Source organism: Populus trichocarpa, chromosome 18 (assembly GCF_000002775.5).
Source record: "Populus trichocarpa isolate Nisqually-1 chromosome 18, P.trichocarpa_v4.1, whole genome shotgun sequence".
NCBI lineage: Eukaryota > Viridiplantae > Streptophyta > Magnoliopsida > Malpighiales > Salicaceae > Populus > Populus trichocarpa.
The window spans coordinates 10026657-10046229 of record NC_037302.2 but is presented as its reverse complement, the minus strand read 5'-3'; the positions used below and the strand labels follow the sequence as shown (position 1 = coordinate 10046229).

Below are 19573 nucleotides of genomic sequence, written 5' to 3'. Positions count from 1 at the left end.
TAGGCTCGCTTACCTAATTCCCTTGAAAAGAATCAAGTTCGCTTGATGTTTTATTAAAAATGATAGACGATGTGTCCTCCACTACAACAAATCATAGCCATTGAAGGTGGTTGAAAAATCAGGTTTCGAGATATTTGAACACAAATAAATTTATTTTTTAAAATTAATTTCATTAAAAAAAAAATCTAAGAACCTCTACAACCCTATTTATAACTCCAAAAAAACCTTTTAATGAGTCTGAAAACTAGCATTTTTTTTTTAATGAAACTCCATAATTATTTTTAACTAAAATAGACATTTAACATGTTATCATCCGGTTCAATTTCAATTTATTAGTTGGATGAAAAGTTGGGTCTTAGTTATTGGATCTTGAAAACTTTTTTTTTTTTAACTTGTGTTGACTTGAAGAAATAATAATTAAAAAAAAACATTATAGTAATCTAAGTAAACCTATTTTGAACTCCAAAACATCATGCAATCAGTCAAAAACTAAAAATTCAACCAAATAAAAAATATTTAAAGCTTCGAACTATTTTTTTAACAAGATGTTTTTTTTTTAACTTGTGTTAACTTGAAGAAATAATAATAATAAAAAACATTATAGTAATCTAAGTAAACCCATTTTGAACCCAAAACATCATGCAATCAGTCAAAAACTAAAAATTCAACCAAATAAATATTTAAAGCTTCGAACTACTTTTTTAACAAGATAAAACTTTTAAATTGTCTCTATAAAAAATTCACTTTATAAGATGAATCTATTAATATTAAAATCAATTTTTTTCATGATGAAAATATGTTTAGTCAACCCTACTTTCTCTTTCTATTTTTTCAGTGATCTTTTCTTTTCTCTTTCAACGTTTAAAAACTGAAACATAATAAGAATAAAGTTTAGAATCGAAATATAAAAATAAAAAACTATATGGACCAAATATGCAAAAATTAAATATCTAGAAATAAAACTATATTTGAGCGTGCCACAATTATTTTTTATAGATTAAATGTCACACTCACAAGGTCAAATGACACGCATAAAAGCAATATTTTTTTGTGAATAATATAAGTTGATGGAAGTTGCTAGGATATTAGATAAAAAAAATTGAAAATGTTAAATTTAAAGGGGCATAATATCCTTGGTTTTTTAGACAAACATAATTAAAATTGTGGATGGACAATGTGTTGTTTGCTGTAGTTTTCTGGAAAGAGGAAAGGTAGGCACGAGGACTTAGCTTGTTAAGGCTTTGTAGCATAAATTGTCTAGCCATGGCCAATTTTATTTTGTTTTTGTTTCTTTTCTTTATTTCTTTATATTTTTTAAATTAAAAGATTAATTTCTATTAAAATCAAATGATTAAATTAATGTTTTTAAAAGATATCTTATTACCATCATACTTTTCGAATGTTATTAAATATTTTATGATATCAGTATCAATATAAGCTAAAGATGCATAACCTAAAAAATATTTTCTCATGAATATTAAATAATAAAAAAATATATTTTTTGTATTTTTTTATTGTTTATACAATTTTCTTAAAATTAATTTTTGATTTAGTTTTTTCTTATAGTATCTCATAAAATTTATGAAGGCATATTTGTTACTTTTTAATTGAAAGTTGATCTTAAGTTTTTTCTTAAAACAAATATTAGCATAAATAAAAATAAATCATGTTTTTTTTCCAAAGCAAACTTTTAGTAAAAAACAAGGAAGAATTAGCTATACATGAATCTTTTCTTGAAAATCATTAAATTAAATGAAAAATATCTGAGTGGACCTTAATGCGTAAACATCGTCCTATTTTTTTTTCAAACATCACCCTCACCCTCACCCTCACCCTCACCCCATTACTATCACCTCAATCATAGTAATTTTTTACATCATTACTTACAAAACATAATAAATATTTTTCATGTATATTCATAAAATATTTATGAAAACAAAACACCCCTATATATAAATAGATAACATTAATTTAAAAATCTTATACAAACTTCCATAAAAAAAAAAAAACAAAAAAATCCTATACATTCACTAACTAATACTCACTTTTAATTGTATATGTACAAATAAAACTTGTTTGGGAAGAGAAAAAAATATTTAGATGGCTTGAGTATGATTGATAGAAATATGATATTTATATATAGTTGAAAACGAAAAGTCTTAATAACATGTTTTTGGTTCTTTATTTAGGTAACGTTTGGGAACACGTTTGAATCTGTGTTTCTAAAAAAATTGAATTTTTTTTTGTTAAAATTTAATATGATTTGTACGTTTTAAATTGTTTTGATGTGCTGATGTTAAAAATAATTTTTAAAAAATGAAAAAACATCATTGACATGCATTTTGACACGAAAAGTTATTTGAAAAGCACCCGCAACCACACTGCCAAACATGCTCTTAGTATTCATAAGGAACGCAAGCAAGTTTATCATTTTATCTATAGTTTTTAGACCCAGTCTGAATTTCAGGTTTTGATCGGGTCACTGGGTTTTGACCCGGTCGTCCAGGTCAATTTTTTTTAAAAAATCAAAACGACATCGTTTTAGTAAAAAAAAAAATACAAAAGTCAACGGGTTGCAACCGAGTTTTTAACAGGGTCTTGCCGGGTTTTTCCTCCCCTTGTTTTTTCTTCAACCCAACCCGGTTCCAACCCCGGGTCGGCCGGGACCCGGGTCGACTTGCCGGGTCGGGTTTTAAAACTATGATTTTATCCTTAAAATCTTAAGCATCTAATTTTACAATAAAAAGATTATCCTTTTCAACACATACACCCATGTCTAAAACTAATATATTGAGATAACTACAATAATAAATTAAATTTTATAAAATGATTATAATTATAGAGTAAAATAATGCATTACACACACCAATCACTTAAAATATTTGTCTAATTATCACTAGAAATAAGGCTACAAGAGACAACTTAAGAGGGAATTTAATTAAGGAAAAAAAATAATCACAATGCCATAGCATTTGGTATCCCAAATTCCCCTCATTTTAGAGGAATATTTAATTCCAAGGTTTTTAAGCAATATAATATCCTAGGATATGCGAGATTCAATAAAACCTGGCATCTCAAATGACTTTTTGTGTAGAACCTAAAACATCCTCAAAATGCCTGTGTGAATCTCATAAATTAATTTAATAATTTTGATTTAATTGACTTTTTTTTTATAAAAAAAATCAGTTAACATGAAATATCAGCTCTAAACACACACTGTTCTATCTATATATTCTCTTACAATTTATGATAACTTATTTCATGGTCTATTAATTTTAAGAAAAAATATCTCATCTCAATAAACGAACAAAAAATATAATTATTTTTTGAATTTTAAAAATATAACTGTTTTATCCCTTAAAAGAGAAGTAAGAGCTGATAAATTGCATTATCTAAAAAAAAAAAATACTTAACCGATCATAGTTTTCAGACCTGGCCCGGTCCAAGGCCTGGGTTCCAGGTTTTGACCTGGTCACCGGTTCGTCTGAGTCAATTTTTTTTAAATCAAAACGACATTGTTTTAGTAAAAAAATAAAAGTCAACGGTTGCAACCAGGTTTTTGACCGAGTTTTGCCGGGTCACCGGGTCAACCGGGTTTTTCCTTCCTCTATTTTTTCTTCAACCCGATTCGGTTTCAGCTTCTGGTCGGCTGGGTCCCAGGTCGACCCGCCGGGTCAGGCTGAGTTTCAAAACTATAAAACCAATAATCCAATATTTCAAAATCGTTCCATACCCTATAATTAGAAAATTGCATATTAATTAAATACTTAATCATGCTATGAATTGATATTGAAGGAATTGTTGACTAATTGTTATCTTTATAGCTAATGTTTATCGAAATCGGAAAGAAGCTTGAAGTTACAGCATACAAGGCGGTAATTGAAAAAGGATCAAAGTTTAGGGGTGATTGTGCAAAGGCTGAAAGAACTGTGGAAACGACCTGCCGTTGGCTTCCAAACCAGCATACCATCCTCACGAGTCACGACTACTTGGCCCTGTCTGGCACGTAACAAGTAAAACCCTTGTCAAAAATCAAAGGCCTAAGAGACAGAGACAGGCAAAAATGGCTTCCACGAAGGTAGTCTCCAGGTTATCAACAAGGTTACAGCCTTTCCTTTTCAAGCTCAACAAGAAATCTTTATCTGCTGAGCTCTCTTCACTGAAATCCAGCTCTCTTCCAACTCCGGTTTCTGTTCCTGCAACAACAAGACGCCTCTCTCGCTCCTCAAGGTGACATCTTTTCCTCTCCCTCTCTTAAAAGCCTTTTCGATGTTCTCTTTATTTATTTTCTTACTTTTGTTTTAATGGATAGATTACCACTGCAATTGAGTTGCGTCGAATCGATGTTGCCATTGCACAGCGCGGTAGCATCAGCGAAGTTGATTTCGAGCTTGTCTAGCGAATCTGACTCCTGGGCTTTAGTGCCTCAAGGTGGGTTTGGTTTTCAGTTCCTATCATTTTCTCCCCAGCTTTATGCTCGCCACCTGTTTGTTTATTTTACTGGCCGAAAATGGTACATTTATATTGTTCTCCACAATGTAAAATATATCAGCTTGTTCAGTGAAATCATTGCGGTAGACTATAAAGATTTTTTTTTTTTGCAATAAACGGACTTGTGGAAATCTAATCCAGAAACATCTCCCACAGGGAGCCATGATCATGACCAATAGAAAGCATAAATTGTTTTGGATTTTGTCACAGCCCTGTGAAGTGGTCAATTGATTACAACTGATGGTCTAGGCTTTTCTTAGATTCAGAATCCATGGGGTAACCGTAGGTTGCTATCAATCACATTTTTTAGGGGAAAAAAAATCCAAGGATCCTTACTGATCAATTTTCTATGGGTTTTGGTAATTTTTAAAGATCCTGGGAACTTCTGCAGTTCTGATGTTGAAATATCTCCCCTTTATTAGTGTTCCTTTATATCTGCCAGGATATTTTCCTTGCTTCTGTTTAGTAACGTTCGTGCTCATTGTTCCAAAAAGAAGGGTTGGGGGGGGGGGGGTTATATAACTCATCTGGAATCTGCAGAAGATCATCAATGGTGTTCGATTAATGAAATAAAATGTGAGGTGGTTATATGGTGGGAAGAACAGCACATTGTTGTGATGAAGCTTGATTATGAAAGTAGAAACATCCATTGGTGTTTGATGTTCAACTTCAACAGTGTCTCTGGTGATAGGTTGAAAATTTCAAATCTGAAATTGCTTTCTGCATCAAAAGAGCGTGGTGCTATGGTGGCAAGAATGTTATATGGTTTTGACCCAGCTTGATAAGGAAAGAAGAAATGTGTATAGGTAATGGTCTGAAGAAGAGAGAGGAAAGGAGAGACACATATGATTCTAAATACTTTCATATGCTGGAATGATTTTTATTGATCTCAGTTATTAGGTAATGCTGATTGATGTAAGTACATTCAGATTTTGGCTGCAGTTTGATTGGTTGATTCAGTGGATTGATGTCATGTTTTCTCAAAGAGAACTTCTGTGAAAGGAACAGTTGCTAGCCATAAATTAATGATTGGTTCTCTATGAAAGTCTTGTTTACTATTCAAAAGGTTGTGCAAGCTACTATTTTTCCATGCTGCTTTTGCTAGTTGTTACTATGAACTGAACTGTCATTTCTAACCCCTTTAACTGAGATGATCCTTTTGTATATGCTGAAAGAACTTTGTTTTTTAGTGAGTTAGATAGCCATAGTGGCATTTTATGCTCTCTACTGTCAATACTCAGGAAATGACTATTATAAAACAGAAATGACAATAAAATCACCATTCACATGACAGCCTTTTCACTTTATTTATTTATTTTTGAATTGTTTAAGAACCATGTTACTGAAACATACATGTTTTCCCAGTCTGAGTGAGATGTAACCATGAGATTTGTTTCTTTAATAACAACAAACATGACATAACATTTGTCATTTTCGTATGATGTTACCACCTACCTGACTACTTACTTTGTTTATATTATAGGTGTCTCGATGCCTTTATGACAGTCTCTTTCATGGGAACTTTTGACAAGGTGAAGATGAGTGGCTGTTTCATGTTGCATTTCTTTGCTCTGAATCGTAACATTGAAAATGAGTGTTTGTTACATGTGAAACTGAGGAGGACATGCTTCGTTATGTTCATCTTTCATTGTTTTTGCTGTACTCCTTTATTACTTCCTTCGACTGTCTATATCCAGGAGGCTGGATGATTTTTGTTCTCTAAATTAGCTTTTATGGAAACTGTAGGAGATAGCGCTTCTCTCTTAAATTTATATTCAGCTGCAAATTTCATGTCATGCTTGCATACTTTTGATTGATAGATAACTTTTGAAGGATAGGAGTAACTACCATTAGGCTATGCCTCAGACAATTACAGATCCTTGTATACTGAGTTACAAGAGGCATTTATTTAGAACTCAGCCAATAAACCATACCTTGCCAATGGATCTATTAGTCGACCTGTACCACTGTTATAGCAACCACTACCTCCTTGTATTGTTTGTAGCATGCTGCAAAACTGGTGTACTTGTATGCTGTGAAATTCGTTGTTTGCTGCTTGCTCAGCCATTGCAACTTGGTAATTAGATGTCAAGGAAGCAGAATTACCATATGCAGAGAGGGCAAGTTGGTCAAACTTTAGTGGCACTGCATTGTACAGTTTGAGCTCGATAGCAGAAGATTCCTAATAAATTTGACACTAGACTGATTATGCTTGGAAAGTTTCTTTCAAATGTAAGCAAACCATAACTTGAATGAAACTGGACATGATTCTTACGATACCTGCTATGAAGAAGCTCTGCCCACGATTTAGGCTGTGTGAGATTGTGAGATTGTGATAGCGGTTGCGGTTCAAAGTGTTTTTTGCTTAGAAATATATAAAAATATATATTTTTTATTTTAAAAAAATTATTTTTGAGATTAGCACATTAAAACGATTTAAAAACATGAAATTTTTGTTTTTAACAATTTTGTTTTTTAAAATTTGAGGTAACCGTTTTTTAAACCGAGTTTTAAAACATGCTTACTTGTTTTGACAGTGACTGATGTCTAGCGCACGTTGATTGTTTCAGCTTCCTTGCTGGAGTTGGTCATCCAGAAGTATGGATTTGAATATGAATATATAAATTCCCAACCTGCCATTGGAGATTTGAGAAAGTGAACGTTAAGATGTTCCTCCCCCTCCTTTTGGACGAGTTTGAATCTATTGCTGAACGTGAAAAATCGTAGAAACTTATACTACCAGAGTCATACCTGAGAATGCAAACAAGCAAAAAGAATATTCGAATTTATATTTGGTATTGTTAGAATATTTGAATTTATATTTGGTAGTGTGGATTATGATATTTTTCAATTGAAAATGTATCTAATTAATGTTTTTTAAATTTATTTATTTATTTTTGATATTAATACATTAAAACCATTCAAAAACACGTGCAAAAGTATTAATTAAACTAAAAATAATTTAAAAAACATTTTAAAAAGCAAGTTGTAAGAAAAAAACAAACACATTAAATCTCAATTAAGAATAGAGTTTTTTTCTAGATTAGCATATAGGAAAAAATATTTTTCAAACTATCACAATTAACTGAAAAATAATTCCTAAACTAGCAATATATCCATGCTTTACCAAACATTTAAATATACAAAAGTTAATATACATGTTTTGTAAAGATTTAAGGTATTGTTTGGGAACGCCATGCAAACCGCGTTCCCTTATTTATTTTTATTTTTTTTGTATAAAATTAATTTTTTTTTGTGTTTTTAGATCATTTTGATGCGCTGATATCAAAAATAATTTTAAAAAAATAAAAAAAATATATTATTTTGATATATTTTCAAGTAAAAAACAGTTATGAAAGAAACAAAAATAATTCAATGAATAGAAAAAGAGAAGACATGACACAAAAAGACAAGAGAGGAGAGAGAAAATAGAAAAGAAAAAGAAACAAAGAAAGAAAGAAATGTTATAGACATCACAACTCTAATGATGACATTCTTGATACCATTAAAAGATCTTGACAATACGAATTTATAGACACCATGGAAAGCGAACTTTAGAGCTGGTGATGAGATGTCAACAAGTGAGTATACCACCATCTTTAGACGATACATGTGGCTCACCAACAACTCCAAAGTCAGCTTTTGATGGTGTCGATGAATTCGTCTCGTCGAGATCTTTTTGATTATATTATGAGTGTCATCATTAGAGCTCTGGTATATCTCTAATGTCTTATTCTTTTTTTTTTCTTCTTCTTCTCTCCCATTTCTTGTCTTTTTATGCCATATCATCTTTTTTTTTTAGCCAATAGATTATTTTTGTTACTTTCATGATTTGTAAACCATAGATATGCAAGAAGAAAAATTAAATTTGCTAGTTGCAGAGGTAGCACTTGCACAACACACCTAGTTGTGCAGGCAATACCCACATGTATTGATTCTTGTATTATTTTTGAAATTATTATTTTTTAAGATGTACTCATTTGAGAAATATTTTTTTTTATTGTACTAGTATAGTAAAAAACTCTTTAAGAATATGCATGATTGGGACAATGCCTAGCAAACCTACGTCAAAAAATAAATGGAAATCATTGCTTAACAATGTGTCAGCATTTAGGAATGTTCCTAAAGTCAGCTTTTTTATTCGAATATTCACGGGTTTCAACCTAAAATATCAAACTCATAATCTAAAAATTACATATAATTCTTCGGAATTCATCCCCTGACGTCCTATTATTTCCTACAAAATTTATTTCCCCTTCAAATTCCTTTCCAAATTCTTGACATTCCTACTTGAATTCTGTTGGTATATAAAAATTAAAAAAAAAAAACTATTCCAACCATTTGAGCTTGCTAAAACAATTGGAGTTTATTATCTCTCTTCTCTCCCCCTCCCCTGCCTCTCATTCCGCTATTTTTTCTTTCTTTCTTACCAGGCCAGACTATAGAAGCTGTTAGGAAACGTAGTGGGAACCGTGTTCTTAAAAAATTTAATTTTTTTATTAAAATTTAATTTTTTTTTTATGTTTTGGATAGTTTTGATGTGCTGATCTCAAAAATAATTTTTTAAAAAATGAAAAAACATCATTTTAATGCATTTCAGTACGAAAAACACTTTGAAAAGCAACCGCAGCCACACTCTCAAGCAGGCCTATATAGCGTTATACCTAGCACATACCTTTATGCATTTTTTTAGTTCCTAGTACCAGCACTACACTTTTCTATTTAGAGTTTGTAGCCCTGCAATCACCTCCATATATTTTTCAGTTAGTAGAACTATGCAACACAGAACTACATTTCTACGCCAATGGTTGTTTTTTCCATATTGAAAATCACCAACTTCTTCATCAAGCACCGTAATCTCCACTAATTATACAACTTCATTCTCCACACCCTAAGATATTGTAACTACAACTGAAACATAAAACGTAGCATACGTGACCAAGATCTATAAATACTTTTATTATTAAAAAAAATAAAGTAATTTTATATATAATAATCAATCATCGAATAATTTCAAGAACCACCATCAACTACCAAACAATTCCAAAAACCATAAACAACCAACAAGTCATACAAGTTTATAGATAGAAATATAAAATATACAAATACACACTATAATTTTATTATATTTTCCCTTAGTATATTATATTTTATCCTTTTATATTTACTAATTTAAACATAAAAGTATCCCTTATTTCCACAATAAACTTGTTTTGCAGGAACCACTCTGGCAAAAATAAAAGCTTACATTCAAGACTAGTCTCTAGCCTAGGATGCAATCATGGGAAGTCCAATTCCTGTTTGTAGTTTTTTTCATGACTTCGTCAAATTCAATACTATTTTATATAACGATGACACATCATGTGTTTTTTTTTTCTTGACTTAGGTTGATACTTAAATTGTTATTTAGCATGCACGCACATAAGTTTATGAAAACAAATGAGATTATTAGATGTTCTACAAATATAAAAATATATCACATAAAATAAGATTCGTGATTCATGTGGATGTGGAGGCAATATAGCTAGTTATTCCATCTCCTCTCTCTCTCTCTCTACACATACACGCTGCTAGAAAATTGATAAATACAAACGAAAATACTAAGGGAATATTTTCGTTAGTAAATTGCCGACGGATTTTACCAACGGAAATATTCTCTCCGTATTTACCGAGGGAATTACAATGGAAAAAGAATAATTAAAACAAAGCAAAAAAAACGATGACGTGCCATTTTTACCAACGGAATTTATTCCGTCAGAAAATTTGTTGATAAACTGTGAACACTATTCATCATGTCAATTACAAAGGGAATCACCAACGAAAAATTCCGTCGGTATTTTTTAGAGAACTCTGGAACTGTTCATTTCCCAATTGCACTGTTAATTACTGTTATTTACAACCAAAATCACCGACGGATTGAAAAGTCGTCGGTGTTATTTGACGGTTTTTTGAAAAATTTTGATTAAATTAAAATTTTAAATTAAATATTATAGATGGAATCACCGACGGATTGAAAAGTCGTCGGTGATATTTGATGGTTTCTAAAATGTTTTTGATTAAATTGAAAATTTAAATTAAATATCACAGATGAAATCACCGATAAAATGATTAAAAATATTAATATTTAATTATCCGTTGGTAAAACCGTTAGTAAAACGCCCCAATAAAAAACCTAAGATCCTTAATTTCACAACAGACGGGGCTCCTTTCTTCTTCTTTCCCATATGTAAAAAACATCAATATCCATTTCTTTCTCTTCTCTTCTCCTCTCCTCAACTCCTTCTCTTCTCCTTCATGCTCATGTGTATGTATTCTTCTCCTTTCTTCTTTTTCTTCTCAGTTTTTTTAATTAATATACTTTACGAATTGTTTTTTCTCTTCTTAGCTACTTGCAACCACATTAAGGTAAGATTTTTCTTTTTTCTTCTTTTTTCATGTTTTTTTTCACTATATTTGTTATTTTATTTTATTTTTAATTGTTTTTGTTCTTAATAATTGTATGAATATTGTTGTAGAATTTTTTTTCATATGATCTTCTTCTTCTCTTTTCCAAGCGTTTTGAGTATTATAGAGTGTTGATTTATATTAATTTAATTATTTTATAGTTTTGTAAAATGGATTTTTTGGTAGTGATATAGAGGCAACATTGTTAATATTTATTATCTTGACATATGATAAATAATGTAATCAATATGTTCAAGCCATGTGTTTAATATATAAATCCTACCCATAATTCCATCAATTATGTAAAGTAAGGTGACTATATTTTTTAGAGAAATAAAAAAAAATATCATATTCTTTTGTGCTCTATTTATAAATATATTTTTTCCTTGTCTATTTTTTTTACGTGTGAGAATGTATGTTAGGAATTTTTCTCAAGTCTCGAGATATATTCCTTCCTTGTAATTAAATTTGAGTTGGGTCAATGTAAATTTTATCAAGCTTTTATTTAATGCAAGCGGTGGCCTTTGAGTGCATGCATTCAAGTGGTGGTGGGTGTGTTTCTTCCTTCGTGATTTAACACTTTAACGCTTGATTCATGGATTTATACAGTATGATTTAAAATCCACGTACGTAAAAGTTTATGCAAACTCCTGGATATTGAGGTTACTAATATTTATCTTAATTATATCATTTACACAAACAATTTATCCACATCATATGGTGGATATTTTATTGATGACTCCATAATGAGTTTTAATTTAAATATTATACAATCATACACTTCGTGGATAAGAAGACGTACAAAGTAGCATATATTGTGGTGATATATGCCTTGAAAGTAACCAAGGAGTAACAATTAGAAAGCAAGTATTCATAGAGTATTTATTTTCCGAATAAACACGAGAGGCAATGTCTCTAATTTCCTTCTCCATGACTTGGATGTGATCCCAGAATTGTCCCGGTCCCAGCAAGAATTGGAATTGGATTACCCCCACCACTAGGAGAGGACGGCGGTGCTGGGCCCCTAGGAAGCACATTCAACACCAAGTTTTCCGGAAGGAGGACGTTACCCTTCTCTGGGCATGGAATCTTCCTAGCATCTGATGAACCGTGGCTAAGCGATAGAAGAATGAGAATGAGTGGTAATGCGATTAAACGAGCCATGAAGAATCTTGAGTGATGAAGGAAAGCAAGGTTAATTTGAGAGCAGAGCAATGTGATATGGTATTCTATCATAGCAATAATTTAAGCTGTGTATACGGGTATATATAGATAAATAAATTACTTGAGGATCAAGAACTTTGCAAATCATGGACAAGAGAATATTAATCTTGCAAGCATGAATGTTTTTGGAAGTTGGGTTAGGTATATATGAACTAATTAATAAGCCGTCAAACCTTGTACGTGTTGTAGTCATGGCGGCCGGTGTTTTCAACTCTCGGATCCATGCACCACGGGCTCATTCAAAAGGAATGGCGTCTTTACAGTTCTTTCACCTTAAAATCAAGGGAAAGCACTGGTTGAGTGGCAATACTGTTCAAAGTCTCAAGTAACATCCTCTTCAATCATGTTTTTTATTTGAAGAATCTACGCACTGAGAAAGTGATATATCTGAAATGTGTTGGGGATTCTTTTGAGTTGTTTCTTCGACCAATGAGTTTCTGTAGCTATTTAACATTCGAAACTGCTAGCAATCCCAGATCGGAGCCTGCTTGCTTTTGCTGATTCCAGTCCTTTTCCTGGTATAGGTAACGCAAGTGAGCAAATAGTGGAAGGACAACAAAGTTTTGCTAATTTGTTTCAGGTCAGCAGCCATGCTTCACTGTTGAGGTTGCATGAGGGAATTTTAAGGATGTATATGCAGAATAATTAAGTACTATTCGGAGTCAGGGATCTTCCTCATTCAATGGATTGGATTCAAGTGGAAGCTGAAGGCGACATAATTTTAACATCACTTTCACTGGTGGAATTCTGCTCTGTGCCATATTTGTTAGGTTTGATCCGAATTACTAATCTGGAAAAAGGTATGATTCATTGGTTCAGGATCACCCTAGTTCAATAATTTTTAATAAAACAATATTGTTTTATTCTTGAAAAATTAATAATAAAAATTAATGTTAACCTGGCTAAGTTTTATCAGAGTTTGGTTAGATAAATTAGGTGTTTCACTGGCTAGTTAAACTAATTTTCTCTAAGTTAACGTCTTTTATCATCCAACTTCAATTTAATTCAGATTAATTATAAATTTTTTAAAATTAATCCATTAAATTTATGCTTTAATAAATTAGTTACTAAATCTAAAAATACATATATAAAAAATTATTTTTATGATTTTTTAATATGCTAAAATATACAAATATAATTTATTTTTGAGAGAATTGACCATATACAATTCAACACAAATAACCACATCATTTCATAATAAAAAATACACATAAAACCAAATTAATAGTATCCAAAAAGTCCAAATATTATACAAATGATAAGCATTTGGCTCCAAAATTTCACAATTTTAGCAATTAGTCCAAAAAATATTCTAAGTTTATTAATCAACCTTTCAAAATGCTTAACATAACATGTCTAGGAGCTACTGGAATCAAGGCTGAAGGAGTCGTGGAACAATGGTGGAACGTGTACCACGAGCCCCCACCACTGTTGGTGTGTGGATTCACGCGTCACCGCTACTGAAGGAGCGTGGGATGGTGGATCTTGTACTCCTCTGCCCCTCTCTGTTCCTATATTAGTGGTGAGACAAATGAACATACGAGGGAGGATATATGCTTGATTGAAGGTTCAGTCTTCCTTTCTCTTCTTCTTCATTAGATATGTTATTTTCTCTTTCCTTACTGGTTTTTTGTCCACTGTCCCCTACTATGACGAATTGTTATGGGTCGTTGTGAAGGTGGTGTTGTATTGCGGTGGTCACCTTGGGTTGTTGGCTATGTGGAAGGTTGCTGCTTGATAGGGGTTGTTGGTGGCTTGCTGGTTTCGGTATAGAGGCGAGTGGCTAAGACAAATTTGGTGGTAATGGTTCCAGTCGTTGGATTTTCAGCATGGTCACGCTATGAAGGATGCCGTTGCTAGGAGGATGAGACGATATTGTTGGGAGGAGGTTGCTGGTTAGAGGTGCGTGGTTGGGTAACGATAGAGCTGGGTCGAGAAGCGTTGGTGGGATCTGCTGTTGCTCATGGTGGCTAGCCATGTTGCTGTCGTTTGTGGCTGTTGGAGCTACTAGGCTGAGAGGAGGTCGCTGGTTGGCGGTGCATTATTGGGTTATGATGGAGCAGGGCTGAGGACGATGGCGCTGCTGACTTTAATGGCATTTGGTCGTGGGGGTTGCTTGTGGCTAGTTGAAAAGGAAGGTGGTTGGTATGCTCTTGGAGGGTCAAGGAGAATTAATTATTTGGGTGTTTTTTTTACCTTCTTTTCACAAGGATCACCTATTTTTTGTGTAGGATATATGGAGAGAAAAATGTTTTTGACTTTTTTAAATTTTTTTTTTTTTACCCTCCCCCATTTGTTTGTGGTATAACCACCTATTACAGGCTAAACAAACTTGTCTTTTTTCTCCTAATTACTTGGTTCTTAAGCAACCTAAAGTCACTTTGGTCCCTCATTTTCTTCCTTTGCATGTTTGATCCCCTTGTTCAAATATTTTTGTTTTTGATTTTTTAATTTTGATATTTTTGAAAAAAACAATGTTAACATTGACTCAATAAAATTAATCAATGATTTTGAAATGAGCGGGTTAAAAAACTAAACGTGTCGAAAGTAAATTTCTGAATTTTTAATTCTTTTAAAAAGACATTGAAAATACCAAAATGACGCAAACATGTCAAAAATATACTTTTTTGAATTTGTTTTGTTGTTTTTTGCTATTTTTTTAGATTTTTTAAAAAGAGTATAAAAAGGGTAAAAAATAAGATTATGACACACACATATAAACTATTTATTCTAAATAACAAATAATTGTTTTTCTATGATAAAAGGAGTTCCTCCGAGTTTTGTGTGACTTGTTTGTTTGTATAATATTTCTAGTGAAAATAATTTAAAGGAATACAAAAATTAGAAAATTTTCAAAATTTTTGGAAATTTAAAGAGAGTGGCTCATAAAATATTATGGTAGTCACTGGTTTCATCCACCCTCAAACACCTCATTTCTTATAATTAGTAACTTCTTTTTCGCCTTTTATTTTGATTAGCTAATGGGTTCGCATATGTGGCAATTTTGCTCATACATTTTGTTATAATTTATTTAATATTGTTTTTCTTTAATTTGAACAGGAAAAAAAAATATAAGTTCAACAAATAGGTTAAAAACCCAACTTAATATTCACCGTCTTCTCGGGTTCAACATCTATATTTTAAAAGTGAGAATTAAGCCTTGTAGCCAGACTTAGATCTCAAATCATTGTCGTAGATCTTTACCTTTAACAATGAGTTAGTTTAGATAAACTATTAGCATATGGACATAATAAATATCTTTATTATAAAAATAAACATGAAGCAACTTATTCTATAATAGAATGTTTTAGAGTAGTAACTTTTTTTTTTTTTTTTAGCATAACCAATCTCCTTTTCATTTGTACATCTAGCTTGCCAAGATATCTCATGCGATAAAGACTAAAAATAAGGTTGGCATTTCAGTAGTAACTTGTATAGAGGATATGACCTTTCTCTCTTATCTCTCCTTGCCATTTAGCCATCTTTCCTAGCCAACATACTGCCATAATATCAAGAACGACACATATTTAATACAATTAATGACTAGATTTGATGCCCGCACTCCATCACATGTTGGGCAATTTTTTTTTCAATGTATAAAAAGAATGCTAGGTAAACAAATTGAGACCTAAATCATTCATTTAATTGATAATTTAAATAATATTAAAAAAAATACAAGAACAATAAATAAACTGAAAAAATAAAAAAAAAATCTAGACCTAAGTCTATCTAGATTATCAAACAATCGAGAGTTGAAGGGTGAAACTATATATAAAAAATTTAAATAAAAACAAAAAAAAAACATGTTAAATTAGGTGAATTTGCAAATTTCGCGATCATGGGCATAAAATTGAGATAATTTCATAGAAAAAAAAGTAGGAAAAAATTAAGTAAATCCGAGCAAACCTTCTAAATCTGTTTTAATCTCTAAAATTCTCAACCCATAATAATTATGGACCTGGGTTCAATTGAGAAGTTTAATTCCCAACTAATTTAATTTTGAAGAATGAAATCGTGAAAAAAATATTAATAAAAAATCTTGCAAAAGCAAAAAATATAGCAACCAAAAGAATGAGGATAGAATTTATAAGACAAAAAAATTGTACAGGGAAGAAATTAAAAAATATTTGTAATTTGATAGATTATTAAAAAATAGTAAGGGGTGAAATTAAAAAATATTTCTAATTTTATTGATTATTCAAAACTAAAAAAATAATAATCAAAACGTGCCACCTGAACAGCACGATGACAATCCACATATTTATGCATGCTACACACGTGCCAACAACTTTTTAATAATATTTAATATATGCTAATTACAACAATGCCCCTGAGTAACCTTTAAATGTATAATAAGACCAATGTAAATTTACAAAAAAAAAAAAAAAAACTCTTATAAGAGAGTTATGTTGATTTTGTCTTCAAGAACTTCAAAGTAATTACATTATTTTAAAAAAATTGAAAAGACCAAAAAGCTACTTAATAATTGGCATTATAATATTTTATTATGGGGTTATATTGATAATTTTAATGTGGGAAAAAACAAAATGACTAATCTAACCTTATATAATCTTTGTGTTATGATAAAAAGACAATCTTGCTATATATGTATGCCTAGTTAAAAGACTTAATGACTATGGAATAATTTTGGCATTACAATCTAGTTTGGAATGCATTTGAAATTACATTTTCTAAAAATTTTATCTAAATTTTATTTTTTTATGCTTTTTAATCGATATTTTTATATAAAAAATAATTTTTTAAAATAAAAATATTTTTTTAATATATTTTTAAATAAAAAATATTTATTATTGCATTTTTCAACCAACCCTCAATCATGGAATCATGTTGTCAGTTAGGGTACTGCACTTTTTTGAAAAGTGAGAGAAAAGAGAGGAACATAAAATCACGGGCGGGCGATATTTTCTTGTCATTCTATTGTACTTACAGAGCTCATTAATGGTTTTTGGCACTGTTTTGTTCGCTCCTGCTCGGCCACCTCCAACGTGATAGTGGAAAAATCACGAGTTCTCTGTAACACAAACCTTTTTGTTTTTTAGCTTCCATGAGGCACACTGTCTAGCTAGTTCTTGTTTGTATCTAAATATAAACTAGAGGCACAGGGATTGATTAGCTAGGTTGCATTATCTTTGGAAATTCTTATATCTATATTTTCCTTCTTCCTCTTCTATCTTCTACTGTAATTTTAAAGGAACTTCATCAAAAATAATGCAGATCTCCAAATCATATCCCTCTCAAAATCCTGAAAGTCATGAATCGCAAGACATTATCAGCTTTGACAGATCTCTTCAAGTATATATACTCCTTAATTGTTTTTGCCCTTGTTTTTGTTTATGTTTTTCTTTCATGATTCTTTAATTTCCAGGGAAATCATATATAGATGTTGGGTTTCATGATTCATTTATAGGAACTTCGAGACCTGCGTTCTCAGCTCCACAACGCAGCCAGTCACTGTGAAACAACTTTCTTGAACACCAACCAGAAAAGAATGTGAGCTCTCAACCTCCGCTAGAGTACCATTCTACTTAGTTTGCACTATTTTTTTGAAGCACTCTCACTTCTCAAGTTCTGTCTGAGAAAACGAATACTTGCTCATGGTGAAAAAAGATGATTATCTGTTTATATTCATGGTTTTGCAGGGTTCTGGAAAGCACAAAAGAGTACCTCTGTAGGGCAGTTGTTGCAGTTGTTGATCATCTTGGATGCGTCTCTGCTAATCTTAACAACAACATTTCTAACAATTGTGCGTTTTCGGAGGCTGAGCTTAGAATTAATTGCCTAAAACAAGTCAGTATTAACATTAATCCATTTTGAGCCACTTAGTCACCATCTGAACAACGTCCTTAATTAATTTATAGCCTCTGATATTAATCAATTAACCCTCCTTTTTGTGTGTGTGTGTGTGTTGTGTTAGAGGCTACTTTCATGTGAAAAATATGCTCACAGGGTTGCTCTCACAAGAGTAAGGTGGAACGCATATTTACCGAAACATCACCACCGCTATTTGTCAACACGTAAATATTTACTCTTTTTTCAATTTGTTTTGCTAGCTAGATTCAAATAAAAGTCAATTTTGCTGCTGATTTTCTGTAAATCTTCATATTACATGGCTTGTTTCTCTTGACCAGAAATTACAAGCGTTGAGAAATCAAACGAGGATGCAAGGTACACGCTGCCATTTGTCTCCTAGCTATAACCTACTTATATGCCTTCATAACAATTACACAACCAAGACGTGCATTGATCAAGCTAAGCTTATACGTCACTGCAAGAATCAATGGAGATAAATTAGAAAACAAGAGCTTTGATGTCATGATGTATTTTATTGTATATATGCAGAGATTCGAATTCTCAAGCTCCCACAAAAATATTGTTGGCCAAGCATGAATTTGGGGCAGAGCAGTTGCCTCTTTTCCTTCACACCTGCTCTCAGAAATCAGCCTCAACCAAGAATCTGTGGTCGGGAATTTCCACCGGGAAAGGAGACCCTAATGCAGGTAACATATTGGATCATGCATGACATATCTAGCTAATTAACGAGTTAGATTAATACATATTTTAAAACATAGTATTGACTTGTGTAGCAGTGCCTGTTCGTGATGGCCTTTCAATACTCTCAAGGATTTCAAATCCCACTTTTCACTTTCAGGTGAGGATTACGAGCTTTCGATATATGTTAATTATTGTATCCGTCACTTGGTATTGAATTAGTTTTACTAAGCCAGTTCATGGCCTGGTGCAGAAATGTTCCTCAAGGCATGGACGGAGCACCATATTTAGAAAATCATCAGCACATAGTAGAGACATATTTTCACTCCTTCGCCGGGCAAAACGAACACCATAATGCAGTGATCGGAAAAAGTTATGTCATAGTGGTGGTTTTTAAGTGCCTTTCGTATTATAAAGGCCTTAGAATGCCTCTATAGATGACAAGTGGTAAAAAAATTCCATGTCTTGATGGTTTGTATTTTTTTATGTGCTATAACTTGCAAGTATTTCTTACAATTCTATTTGAAATCCTGCAAATTAAGAGTGTGTTTGGTAGTGTAATTGCGGGTGCTTTTCAAATAACTTTTCGTGCCAAAATGCATGCTAATGATATTTTTTTATTTTTTAAAAATTATTTTTGACATCAGTACATCAAAACGATCTAAAACATACAAACCATATTAAATTTTAGTAAAATAAAAAAATTAAATTTTTTTAAAATACAGCCGCAGCCACGTTACTAAACGTTGCTAAATTTGATTAAGAGGGTTAAATGAATTTTTGTGTTTGGAATTAAAGAAATCAGAATGAATGTCCTTTGATTTACTATAATAATCTTTCTTGAAATTAACGTTGAAATCAATATTTCAAAAATATCCATATTTTAACACAAACTTTATTTTTG

At 31.6% G+C, this 19573-nt stretch overlaps 2 protein-coding genes across 4 annotated transcripts; both read left to right on the top strand.

Annotated features, from left to right (window-relative positions):
* Positions 1-3987: 3987 nt before the first annotated feature.
* Positions 3988-6287, top strand: LOC7476290 (protein NUCLEAR FUSION DEFECTIVE 6, mitochondrial). Its single transcript, XM_002324963.4, has 3 exons — positions 3988-4230; positions 4313-4431; positions 5975-6287. The coding sequence occupies exons 1-3, from the start codon at positions 4064-4066 to the stop codon at positions 5992-5994; spliced, it is 306 nt and encodes a 101-aa protein (XP_002324999.1). The 5' UTR covers positions 3988-4063; the 3' UTR covers positions 5995-6287.
* Positions 6288-17124: 10837 nt separating this feature from the next.
* On the top strand, positions 17125-19230 carry LOC7476289 (probable protein ABIL5). 3 transcript variants are annotated; one of them, XM_024590087.2, is made up of 8 exons: positions 17125-17472; positions 17588-17670; positions 17820-17967; positions 18095-18194; positions 18309-18345; positions 18520-18677; positions 18750-18829; positions 18923-19230. In XM_024590087.2, exons 1-8 carry the CDS (start codon positions 17389-17391, stop codon positions 19022-19024), a joined length of 792 nt encoding a protein of 263 aa, XP_024445855.2. In that variant the 5' UTR covers positions 17125-17388; the 3' UTR covers positions 19025-19230. The 3 variants fall into 3 exon arrangements, with proteins under 3 accessions (XP_024445855.2, XP_024445856.2, XP_002324998.4); XM_024590088.2 differs by having other exon boundaries at positions 17128-17472; positions 18765-18829; XM_002324962.4 differs by having other exon boundaries at positions 17132-17472; positions 18768-18829.
* The last annotated feature ends 343 nt before the right edge of the window (positions 19231-19573 follow it).

Coding starts and splice junctions, on each gene's coding strand:
- LOC7476290 (XM_002324963.4), top strand. CDS start 4,064: ATGGCTTCCACGAAGGTAGTCTCCAGGTTATCAACAAGGTTACAGCCT. Junction 4,231..4,312: donor CGCCTCTCTCGCTCCTCAAG/GTGACATCTTTT, acceptor TTTAATGGATAG/ATTACCACTGCAATTGAGTT. Junction 4,432..5,974: donor CTGGGCTTTAGTGCCTCAAG/GTGGGTTTGGTT, acceptor TTTATATTATAG/GTGTCTCGATGCCTTTATGA.
- LOC7476289 (XM_024590087.2), top strand. CDS start 17,389: ATGCAGATCTCCAAATCATATCCCTCTCAAAATCCTGAAAGTCATGAA. Junction 17,671..17,819: donor AACACCAACCAGAAAAGAAT/GTGAGCTCTCAA, acceptor ATGGTTTTGCAG/GGTTCTGGAAAGCACAAAAG. Junction 18,830..18,922: donor ATCCCACTTTTCACTTTCAG/GTGAGGATTACG, acceptor GGCCTGGTGCAG/AAATGTTCCTCAAGGCATGG.